Source organism: Sinohyriopsis cumingii, chromosome 6 (genome assembly GCF_028554795.1).
Source record: "Sinohyriopsis cumingii isolate HCF-2022 chromosome 6, ASM2855479v2, whole genome shotgun sequence".
Lineage (NCBI taxonomy): Eukaryota > Metazoa > Mollusca > Bivalvia > Unionida > Unionidae > Sinohyriopsis > Sinohyriopsis cumingii.
In genome coordinates, this window is record NC_142966.1 from 31,170,800 (window position 1) to 31,184,082 (window position 13,283).

At 32.2% G+C, this 13,283-nt stretch overlaps 1 protein-coding gene across 1 annotated transcript in view; it reads right to left on the reverse strand.

The window, feature by feature from the left end:
• The window catches only part of LOC149796575 (receptor-type tyrosine-protein phosphatase S-like), a 47,594-nt gene that overhangs the window by 13,313 nt on the left and 20,998 nt on the right, over positions 1–13,283 (reverse strand). Inside the window, exons 13-25 of the mRNA XM_089960630.1 lie at positions 12,455–12,536; positions 10,684–10,775; positions 9,891–9,927; positions 9,093–9,190; positions 8,023–8,142; positions 6,898–7,046; positions 6,213–6,348; positions 5,524–5,673; positions 4,441–4,533; positions 3,633–3,746; positions 1,937–2,068; positions 1,493–1,647; positions 244–379 (exon numbers count right to left, since the gene is read on the reverse strand). Coding sequence (XP_089816756.1) covers positions 244–379; positions 1,493–1,647; positions 1,937–2,068; positions 3,633–3,746; positions 4,441–4,533; positions 5,524–5,673; positions 6,213–6,348; positions 6,898–7,046; positions 8,023–8,142; positions 9,093–9,190; positions 9,891–9,927; positions 10,684–10,775; positions 12,455–12,536 — 1,494 coding nt within the window. The remainder of the gene's footprint in view (positions 1–243; positions 380–1,492; positions 1,648–1,936; positions 2,069–3,632; positions 3,747–4,440; positions 4,534–5,523; positions 5,674–6,212; positions 6,349–6,897; positions 7,047–8,022; positions 8,143–9,092; positions 9,191–9,890; positions 9,928–10,683; positions 10,776–12,454; positions 12,537–13,283) is intronic.

Genomic DNA, 13,283 nt, shown 5'->3' on the forward strand with positions numbered 1-13,283 from the left:
AGTTGTTATGTGTAGTATTATCAGCTGTAATAATAATAATAAATAATAATAATATCTACACAAAAAGGTTATATTCCAGTATTGATGATTCACCTTGTAAACAATAATACTGATTATAGATGTGCCACAAATGTATACAGATAAACTAAAATTCAAATTTACTTTTACTGATATTTGTTTTCAAGACTATGAAATAGACAGTTTAGAAAACTCGCTTAAGACAGGCTATTAAATGATACTTACAAATGTTGGCAGTAGTTTTGGACTCCTTTCTAACATATCCGCACTTGTCTGCAAGATGTGAATTTCTCCGTCTCTAAGAATTCTGTTTATTTCATTTAGCAAGATGTAAATAAGGCTGCATCTTCTCAACTCCCATCTGAGGTATTAATCAATAGAAACTCGCAAAAAGTTTATGAGACGAAACGTAAGGATTTTTTTAATGTTTTTCAATGATCAGTTTGAATAGGTTCAAATGTATTATTTAAATTATATCTAAGATAAATGATTCGGTCCAACAATTAATATTACTCAGGCGAAAGAGGTTACATCTTCGGGCAAGTAAGGAAACGATTTGTTAGGACACAATGTAATTCACGCTTGAACATATTGTTTTGGAAACATCAAGGCACCATGAAATAATTAATTATCGAAGCAATTAAATCAAACAATTAAAACTCAGTGCAAATCAAATCATAATATATACTTATCAACTAAATAATTTATTTCAGTGATTGTCAGGAATAGGACTTTAATTTGTAGTGGAGTGCTGTTAAGTAGCGACTTGCTTGAACTATATGTTCAGTTCACGCTTTAACCTTAGGGCCTCGTTAACAATCAAATCTTTTCACAGTATATCATACTAATTCATTGACATTCTACATGTATGCCAAAATATTCAATACAATATGATAGCAAGGTGCCAACACACAAAGAAGACTCTGATGTAAAGACAATATTTCATCAAACACGGGTAGCTATACGATATGATGGCACGATATCAAGACACAAATAAGACACTATCTGATGAAACAAGGGTATCTATACGATACGATAGCACGATGCCAACACACAAAGAAGACTATTTTACGAAACCTGGGTAGCTACACGACATAATGGCACGGTCTCAACACAAGGAAGACACTATCAGATGAAACATGAATTGCATATCTTTTAAAAATAATAGTATTGTAATTATATGCAGGTTAAAAAAAGATTTCAACGCCATTGTATCTTTCGTTTTGGCAACCCGTATGCTAAATAGTAATAAGGTAAACCAATTAAATTGACAAAATGTAGTATCTGGTCAAGTCGTGGATTCCGATTAAACTAACTAAACATTCACCCTTATTAGAATGATGTGTTTAACCCATCCCCGAGTATAATATAGCACGATAACAATAAAGAATAAAATTGTCAAATAGAGGTCACAATCAAGAATAAGACTACAACAAGATTTATGTGTTATATAGCTGCAGCGCTGTATACAAACCTGGAGAAGAGGAGGACAGGATTTAATTCGCTGGGATTTGGATGGTACTGGCCAAAATCCTCAAGTAGTGACAAAACAGAATTTGAATCTGAAGGTACTTCATGCGATTCTTCCCAGGTTTTCAGCAAGAACATCGTCAGTTTTTGTGAATCATTCTGTAGTTAGAAAAGAGAGATCACCTCATCGTTTCGTATAGGCAATAGTTAAATAATCATGAAAAGGAAAAGGTTACATACAATGTGTGTCGTATGGGCACTGAAGCGCACGCATAACCTGTAGAGAATAAACTTCGATCATTCTCTTAATCAGTTCTAGTTACAACAATTTCTTTCTTTGACCTCTTAAAAATAATATTTTATATAAATCATTATCTCATTTATGAAGGCAGATTATTACGGCCTTTAATTAAATTAATCATTATTTGATTGCTATCACATATCATACCGTTTCGTCACTTGTGATAGAAAACTGATTCCTCTCAAACGTTCCCAGGTCTTCTTTTTTGTTACATATTATATCCAAGCCAGAGACAGTTTTGGTCTGATTCACTCCAATGGAACATAATACATCTTTAGGCTGCGAATAGAAACGTCATTACTTAAGCACGTCGTATTGTGCATGTAAATGCGTGACATTGAAAATTCAATAGTTTTATAGCATCTTTTGTACTTTAATATGGCAACCCTATTACTGAACACAAGCCTAATCTGCCCATCATATACAATACGAAGAAGTATCAGACATTATTGTACACATATTTTCGCACACCATGTAGTAGAAGACGTGTACTTATTACTTTTTCCCAGTTTTTGTCCTATATTGACTATCATTCCTCAGCAGAAACTAATATTTTCGTAATACTGGTTCTCGTTTGTTATTTTTTTATTTCACTCTCATGAGAAAAGATCTATTTAATAAAATATTTATTCGTTTAAATCTAGTTCGTTTTTACAGTATAAATATACCCTTGAAACCTAAGATATGTTTGTGCACCATATACTGGCCAAAGTATCTGACCTGTTAAACACTGGGATTTGCCTAAAAACAGTTTTCATAAAGGTCACCAGTTATAAATAAAATTCCTGAAATAGCGTGGGTTGGCTTTACAGTGGTATCTATATCTGTATTGTGTGTTTGACTTTTTAAATAGAGTATGACAATAAATATTTCTTACCAGGTTTGAATAATTTTTAGATTGGATGGTTGAGTATTGCTACATAGATCTGGTGGGTTGTATTTCCACATAAGTCATGCATTGCGAAATAAATCACATGGATGAATAGCAACACTGAGTCGTAATAGAAATATAGAGATGACTATTGTCGGAGAATTACTCTTATTTGCATTTCCTAATATTGCTCTTGTTTAATGATCATTCTGCATATGTATTTAATGTTGTGTTCAGATTTAATTTGAGTAGAATCGTTCGTTTAGATAACTCATTAAAATTACAAAGTATTCATTGACTTTGGACTTGAGCAACATTTTGGGAGTCTTGTGAATTCATTCAAAGACGCTGTAGACAATTCCACTGTGAGTCATCAACACTATCGACACTTTCGCACATTCAAAGATAGTCATTCTTTTGAACACGTTATAAACTTTTAGGCATATTTTTGGATTTATTTCATAATATGTTTTCTTAATTTTTCATTGCTTTAGTTAGATAATTAAATTTTTCCTGTGTTGTACAAACCTTATTGGTTTTCTTTCTTTATATTACTTAATTTTAGACATCAGAGTCGTAACAACAGTGTCTTATAAGCTGTCATTGAACTACATAAATAGTGATATTAATAATGATATCAAGGTGGGGAATACCACATGATCTCCGAATTTTTACTTACATTTTCGTAATCAATGACGTGCATTTCCTATCATAGAATAATCACCCTTTTTAAGCATTGAAAGTACTTTGCTTCGAGAAATGCAGCAAAATAGATGATCAATGTTTGACGACTAGATACTATATTACATTTTCTGACAAGGCGAGGAATATGTCGAACCCTTTTCAACATTCATATCTTTTTATTTCAATATGCCTGACATTCACATATACGACTTATTTGTCAGTTTACAAAAAAGAGACTAGGTAAATCACATTTTGATTAGATGCAGACATATTTGTATCTCTACTTACAGTGTTGCCATCCACGATGATCAAATATTTGATATTCCTCTCTCGAATGGTGGCCAGCAGTGTTTCGTCGTCGACTCGTTTCATTGCAATGTAGGCATCTCTTCCCGACAGATTCTGCAATTAATATGTTTTCCAATGACTAACTTAGGGTCATCGATATAAGAAGACAAGGATATTGATCGAGAGATGGTTTCAAATATAAAAATAAAGTTTGCACTTTTACAAAATTCCTTTGAATTACCTAATTTGGTTATAATTTTATAGGGCTTTGATTTCCAAGACTCTCAGGGGATTTTTGTTATTGTTGTTGTGCGTTTTAACGGCATATTTCAGCACGTGAAAGGCTATGCATGGTGACCTGTAATAATGATAGAAGAAGAACCCGGGAAAACCCCGGGAAGAACCACCCACCCACGAGAAGCTACTGGCAAGCTTTCTCACATATCCACATTGGCCGAACCCTATGCTCGAACCCACGCAGAGATGAGATGGCAGTGATTGGTAACGGAGAGCGTTTTAGACCACTTGACCACTCGTGGCCACCACTATCGGGTGGAGACGTTTTGTATCCATAAAGCATGTTCTGGGCAAGACATCTGGGTTTTAATATACCGTGACAGTTAGAAATATATAAAAAAGATGATGCCTCCTGAAAACCTTCAATAAATTTGCTGAAAGTGCTCATAATCTCTTAATCATACTAAAAGCAATCTCCTTTTGAATATTAGATAAGATTCTCGAAATTCCAGGTAGAATATGTACAATGTCTATTGACTAAGAGATGTTTACAGCAAATTGTTAATTTTACCGGTAGCCATATGATCTCAGACTGAAAGTCTTCCGAATTCGAGTAGATTGGCATATTACTTTCCTCTTGTCCATTGTTTAATTTCTTGAGAATCTGAAATTAGTTAAACACATCATTAAGTTGATAATGATTTAAACAATACATAAAATTACATCTTTACAACCCTGACTATATGTTAATGGAAGAAATCGCATTTTCATGCTGACATTGTGGATTTTTTTAAACCATTTCATTTTAATCTTTTGACATAAAACCATGGAACCATACTCATCGCTACATACGTATCAATGAGACATATGATATATGTATCCAGACATACTTAATGCATAAAATACTTAAATATGATTAGTAATTGACAATTATACACTGAAGTTAAACTACAAGTCCAATGACTCTAAAACTGAACTAAAACCAAAATAATAACATAGTTTATATTGAATCTTTACCTACAGCTGGCTTTTTGTTTCAATAATTTCAAGATGATCGTGTCTGTAAAGGTTTATATTATATTCGATGCGATAATAGTAAAACAGAGAATTGAATCAGGATGTTTTTGTAAAAGTACACAAGACATGCGTAACTTACCGTTAGTAGCAGTTTCCAGTTTCTCGTAGAAGAAATTGATTTATCTTTACTTTTACGAATTCAACACGCAAATTCATCATGTAGCGTTCCATTAACACACATAAAACGAAACTGAAGTTCATGTACTAATGCACTGATTTCGTTCGCTGCTGGATAAGTGACTAAATTCGCTTCAAGAGTTATATATCTTACCTCTATATTTTCTACAATGGAAGCACATTATTTAAGGGGTCGTTGACACTTATGGTATCAATCCAAGCATGCGCAATAATAATAAGGTATAAGCAACATTTTAGTTGCTATATGTGTATATTGAGAACGCACTTCAAATGTCACTTTCAAGATTGTAAGATTTCTGTTTGAGCTTTCACGAAGTAAAGAAATCGTTAAGTCACTTGGCTATTTCACAAAAATTGTATAGGTGATTCAGTCAGAGACTTTGTTTATAAATCTTATACATGCTTTAAAACAAAACTTACATTTTTTAATAATACGTACATTGTATTGTCTTTGCAGGCGAGTCAGTCCGGACCTTTCGTCTTGCTCCATTAAATGCCTGAGTACATTTGAAAACTGATTCTTTAATACAGGCATTGTTCCAAATCCGAGAGCTTCTGCGACAACATCATGCAGGAATATAAACTGATTCTAAAGAAAGGAAGAAAACCATATACAGATATTTATATAGGTAGGTAAGAAAGTAGATAAATATGTTAGTTATATTTTACACTCTCAATGCAATTTTGCATTTATTGTTGCATGATCCGATAGAATGACTAACTTAAGACAATACTAAGAAGAGTTTAGGATGTGCAATGTGCAGAATTGATCTACAATATGTAGTAATATCAGCTATCATAACTGCCTATTTATTGTATATACAAAAAACGCTTATTTCAAGAGCAAACGTTTCCATTCTTTTAGCAAATGTTGCCAACCCTAATTTCCAATGTTTGAAGTTTTCAGTTTACATTTTGCTTGTTCTTGCTTATTCAAGTTCATTTGTTAAACCGAGATGTTAGCTCGATCATGTTTTAAACTCTTGGCGTAGCAAGAGGTGTCCTCAATGATCTGATAAAACAATTGAGAATATTGTTTTTTACAATAGAAAATCCATTATATTATATAGATTACTAAAACATATACTACTGCAGCAAAAACAAATGTGAACAGATCGTAAATTGTACCGCAGTCTGGACCATGTTGACTCTCTGTTCTCGTAAATTCTCGACACACTTGATAACGGCGACACGTCCCGTTTCACATGTCTCGTCGTAAATGATGTCCAAAGCGATGAATGTCCCTGTCCTTCCCACTCCAGCACTGAATAAGGATTTCATTAGATTTAAATAATTCTGTCAAACGAAACACTTATGTTTTTTATGGAACACGGATCGTATTGCAAACACTTTCGTTAAACAAGTATTATTTGACGTTCTTGTCAACAAATCTTTCCATTCTACAAGCCTTGAAGAATGACAAGTATACCAAATTAATTATCATGAAGGGGATGAAATAGACGCGATTACATCTAGAAATAATCACACACACACTCATATATATATATATATATATATATATATATATATATATATATATATATATATATATATATATATATATATATATATATCTATATACAATATATATATATCACACACAGACATGCTAAATATTTGTCATATATAAATGTTATTTTTATAGCATTATTTTGTTGGACCATCAGTTCTTAGTTGATCTAAATATCACACAATGGTTATGTATGCTTTATTTCCCTCTGAAACATAGACAAAGATAATAACCACTCAAACGTCATTCCCATTGTTTTAATTCTAATTCATTAATTTTCAAAAGTGTGATTCCAAAGTATACCTGCAATGCACAACCACAGGACGCTTGCCATATGCCTTGTGCTTCCTGACAGATTTCCAGAATTCCACAAGTGACCAGGCTGTGTCCGGTACGTCTTTGTCTGGCCAGGCTGTGTAATGAAACTGAGTAACCTTCCTCGAATTGCCACTCTAAATAAAAGAACCCATGTAGTGGTACTGGTTTAGCGACAATTTATTTTTCTTTTCTAGTAATTTCATTGGTGAAAAACTGAAGTTTTGCTTCTAAAGTTAGCTTCAACCCGTTCTGGTAAAGGGTGTTAAACATCCATTTTTTTAAAATTAAAGCTGGCAAGCTTATTTTCTGTTCAATATAGCATCAAATAAATAATTAAATTTCTCTTCATATGTGATTCGATTTCTCGCTATACAAACGTTTCTTAGCCAATGGCCATTTCAAGCGCAAATTAATGAGTATAGGAAACATAAATACAATCATTCTTTGTAACATGTTGTTATGATTTCCTTTTCACACTTCTTCTCCTCTTACTTTTAATTGCATTCATATTCATAAATATTCGAAACTATTAGATGTAGGTGCATTATTATAAGTGTTTTATAAATACGGTAACATATTTATACATTTATGATCAAACCACCAATGCTAAATAAATATGAAAGAAAACTTGATACATCTCAAGTTACTTTTTGTCATCATAACATTGTTACTTCCACGTTTCACCAACAAAAATATACAAGAATTTAAGACAGAATCATGTAGCAATTCCATGTATAATATTTAGTGCCAATCTTGCAGAGCTTATCTGTAAATCAGATTTGAGAAAATTATAAATATTTACACAGAAAATGAGAGATTAGTATACTAGCAAACAAACTTTAGATGTGAATGCTATTTATCCTTTATGGTTAAAACGAAAACACAATTCACCGTTTAACGCTGACTAAGTGTGGGCTCGTTTACAGTTAGATTTTTTTCTATTAAATAAGAAACAGAAGAGTTCGAGACTGAATGTTCCATAACAGAAACAGATGTTTATTTATTAAACTCTTATCTATTATATTATATTTTGATGCACATCCTTCTTAACAAATACAACAATGAACACAATTTTGTACTAGTTCATCAGGACACATGCATACAATTTACCACAGTTAGTTGTAAGTCTCTTCTGACACAGTCATCGAAGGATTCATTTCGTATAATTTTAACCGTTACATTTCCGTACGTTTGTTCTTCCTTATCCGGCCAGTACTGGATACACTTCATCTAGACAAAAACATAATATTCACTCTTCTTTTGTTCTTAAACAGTATTGGTATACATAGCTAGATATAGTTTTTGATTTTTATTCATTATTTGAACGCAAAGTATGAAACTAATATGGAGAATACTATTATACACATAATCAAAAGGAACCCTCATTGCAACCCCTGATGCTATGGGAACTATAGAAATTTTGGTTCCGTTTGATCAATTTGTCAATATGCTAAACCTTGTGATACTTAGAGCTGGGTTAATATTTATTAATTTGGTTAATGTTTGTTAATACATTTCGATAAAATCAACAATTATTTATCATATAATACAGAGTAGGACCTTAAAAAGAATATTTTAAATCCAGGTACATAAGAAATAAAATGTTATAATTAATATTTTAGAAAAATCAGTTAAGACATAAAACACGGATCTTTCATGTTTGAATTAAGCACTTCTAATTTCTGATCACGATTTCTATAGTTCAGCTATTACAGTTATCTGCTGTTATTGATCTGAATCAAACAACATTCAATGTCCAAATATTTTAGTGCCTTTAACGATTTTAAAGCATAGATTGTTCTAGGTATCAACATGAAGAAAAATATTGCTTATTTTAAAGCTAAATTGAGAAGATCAATTAGCTTTTATCTGGACGTTCTGTTACAATTGGTATTATTGCTTATTCTTCCTGGTTTAATAATGTGTGCCAATTATTACGCATTATCAATACAAGCATCTCCATATTTTGTGTCTAAAGATCCAATCTAACATTGTCATCATAAACATTCTGTGCCAGAATTTCCTTATGTATAATACTAATAACGAATAAAACAACCATCACCACACACACACACACACACACACACATAGTCCCAAAACTTGTTTTCTACCATTGAAAACTCCATAATCACACAACCCCCTGCGACATGTAATAATTTATATTTATAATTTAGACCAACCTTGCCCATTTCACTGAGATTTGTTAGCATGGCAATGCATTTTGTCCGTTCTTGCCATACCATCCACCAGAAATCGTCCACTGTTTTGTTTATAGGACCTGTGATTGTAATTAACTGAGATTATTTCATCCATGATCTCTAGATTTTGTATCTGTTATAATAAGTGAAGAAGATATTACATGAGTGTTCATATACAATAAATTTAGGTAGAGAAATCGGCATTTTCGTTTGTAAAATTTGGTAAATTATATTAAACTTCTAATCAAAAATGTCTTCTTTTTTTAAAAGTGCAAAATCATGTTCATTGGCTTATTGAATTCCAATTCATTCAAAACACCTCACAAAATTGTGGTGATAGGAGTTTCAAGTACATGGATGTGATCATTTACTTAATTTAACGCAAATTGATGATAAGCTAGAGATTATTTTTTGTCCTTTAAGAAATCATACAAAAACGATGTAGCATACAATGACAGCAGAAAATAAATACACAACGACCGAGCTATATTCTCACTACCTCTATTTCATCGAAAATTAAAAGCCTATGTTATCTCCTTATCTCATTGGAGGAGTTATCATTTCGCAAAATAACGGTAATCATGTAATAATTTCCCTGAAATCGTACTATTATGACGTATCATATAAAATACAAAACCACTGAATGGTGTTCATTACAGTGCAAGAAAATTCCAAACTACTCTCCTTGTTTCAGTTCTTGATATCTATTACGATATACTTCTAATATTAAATAATATTTTTCATTGATCGAACAACCATTTAACGAGAATGTGTACATACCTTGCGCAGCAATGTAGCACTTGCGGCCTTCAAACCCCTATCAAAAAGACAATATCGTAAGCAACTGTATATAGTTTTACCTTGACTCCAATATTTAATTAAATATATTTGCATTTTTAAAGTTTAAAAAATCCTTATTTTTTCTTAACGTCATTCCTTTATCATCCTTTGATCCCGATTGCATGTATGCAAAATTACTTGACCGCGCTGGTGGCTTAGTGATTAAAGCGTCCGCCTCGGATGCGGGAGGATGCCGGTTCGAAACCCTGCCGTGTCATACCAATGACTAATATAAAAATGGGACTTATAGGTACCTCCCTAGACTCTCAGCATTAAGAGAGTTAGGATTGGTTGGCCTGGTGTCAAGATAATATGACTTGGAGGGACATCATGCAACATATCTGTGGTATGATGTCCCAGTGCTAGACATCACTATAAACTGTCACACTGCAGAAATTGTAGCGATAGGACTCAATCTTTTTTAAAAAAAAACGTTAAAAACCAAATCACACACACAAACACATACAAACACACGCAAATTACAACACTATTAGGTCACAGTGATAAATATATGGTACACAAAAGTACCTAGTGGGTAGTGAATGAAATAACAGACATTATCATTGAACTGACCACTTAGTTCCAAAATGTCTTCTGACTTTCGATATCATCGATAAAGATAACAATATTAAATTTCCTTTCACATGCTACATGTTATTCTCAACTGTTCGTGCTTGTGCTGATTATTATTATTATTATTATTATTATTATTATTTCCATATATATCATATACCTTTATATGGCTGGCGTTGATATAGTCTGAATCATTTTCATACTCCGAGTCCTGTGTAGAACCTCGTTTCAGAACAACTCTATTAAAGTCATCTGGAACATGATATCTCTGAGTTCAGATGTATTAAGAACACTAAGTATCTCCAAACAAAATGAAATAAATGAGAACTATATATATATATATATATATATATATATATATATATATATATATATATATATATATATATATATATATATATATATATATATATATATAAATGTACATACATACATACATATACATATATACAGATAGAGAAAGAGTGATTGAGTGATTAGATAGATAGAGTCAGAGAATCTCAAATGGGTAACGATTTAATTTTGAATTTTCGAATTAAATAATGTCCTTCTTTTGCGAGCTGGACATCATTTAAACATTTTCATAAATTTATTATAAAAGCATTATCCATTTGATATTCTTTTTATCACTGAATTTTATTTCAGCAGAAATTGTTAGGATAGAAAGAAGAATGAACACTTTCGTTCACTCTGACAGACGCTGTACCTTTCATTTGTTGTGAGTAAAATATAGCCCCAAACAAAGTTGAAATATTAACAGTATATTTATGCATTTTTGGCAGATATAAATCAGAGAACAACCGTCCATCCAAATAAACAGAACATTTTACAAAAGACAAAGCATTTGTCAACACAAAATAATAATTCGTGTGACGTCACATTATTTCATATGGTGCACAATACCGGTTTGAGTTGACTTATATACACAGCACATTGCCAGTGTTTACGTTGAAATTTTACATCACAACTAAAAAGTACATTGTTGCGATATTTCATGAAAATAAGATTGCTGGCTGCAGAAATATACATATTTACTTCTATGTATTTGTGTCCGGATATTTTCAAATTATTATTCACTGGACTAACAAAGTGCTCAATAATATTCTTGGATTGTAATATTAATTTTGAATGAAAATCAATTCTGATAAGAACATGTTGTATAATACACATCAAAAGACTAAGCAGATCATCAAACTCCCTACCATAGACACATTAACACATTCAATATTGCAGCTTATTTGGAATGCCATCAGATTTTAACTGGAACTCCATACAGTTGGACTTGTGATATAAGGTTGTTGTTGTTGTGGGGTTTAACGTCATTTTTCAGCACACGATAGGCTATGCATGGCGTCCAGTATTAATGGTGGAGGAAGAACCCGGGAAAACCCCGAGAAGAACCACCGACCCACGAGAAGCTACTGGCAAGCTTTCTCACATAACCACATTGGCCGAATTCTGGACTCGAATCCACGCAGACAGAGGTGAGATGGCAATGATCCGTAACAGAGAATGTTTTAGACCACTCTGCCACTCATGGCCTCTGTGATATAAGGTATAGGGGAATTTCGGATTTGATTGATAATACTGAAATTTTTACCTGGTGAGCTAGCGCAATAAATTATTTGTTGAATTTTACAAACTTGTTGCTCATCGCTCTTTTCTGCAACTTAGTCTAAGATATATATATATATATATATATATATATATATATATATATATATATATATATATATATATATATATATATATATATATATATATATATATATATATATATATATATAAAGTAACATTCTCGCTGGGTACAGTTAACATCTGCAGCAATTAATTAAGAATGTCAAATGCTTTCCTAAACGCAAGTCACGTGCGAGGCACTAATGGCAGAAAGTTTACAGAAGAACCTGCGGACTGCAAATGAAGATTCTTACATGGATACATTGATTTGTATCGGTTCTTTGAAGGATTTGCCAGGGCTTCTTCGTGTGTCTTGGTCAATCCTTGACTGAATTCCTGTCACAGATAAACATTTTCAACATGTTAATAACATCAATTGTTTCTTTCCATATCGCATATGAACAATTATCTACTGCATAACCAGGACTTAGCTACACAGTATTTTCATTAGATTAAATTTATGTAAAGTACTCTGACGCGTTTATCAAATACTGTATGTAATGGAAGAAATTCTTGTTTAGTATTGAGTGTGTGCGTTTTAATGTAGGATGTAGGCGCGGTAGGCTTTGTCATTTAGGTAGTTTTCTTTCCAATCCATTTTCATTTTTAGATGAACTGAATTGACCGTGTATAAATTTAAAGATGCTGTTATATATACTTCAACTTAAGCTTTCTGGAGAAAATATCCCGTAAGTTTCCAAAATGAAGTTTAATTAGTGTATAATTTTTGTTACATTGGAGGAAATAATTACCTTGATATGCAATTGAAACACGTCTTCCTCTCACGTGATCAAACATGTTTTACAATTTATTAAATTCGTTCAGTCCTCTGAAGATAAACCCAAAATGTTATCGTTTATATGTAGTGTTTTGTCTTAAACATATATGTGAAAACCGCGGATTAGCACAAAGATAAGATACAACAATAATGTGACATGTACCTATGTAGCGGAAAAGTACTATCATCACACTGCATATGCTAGTATTAAACGGAGAGTTGGTATGTACTATTTGAGAATTTGACACTATATATGCTCTGTTTTATTTGCTTCCAGGATAGAAAACTTTCCAAATTAGGATCAA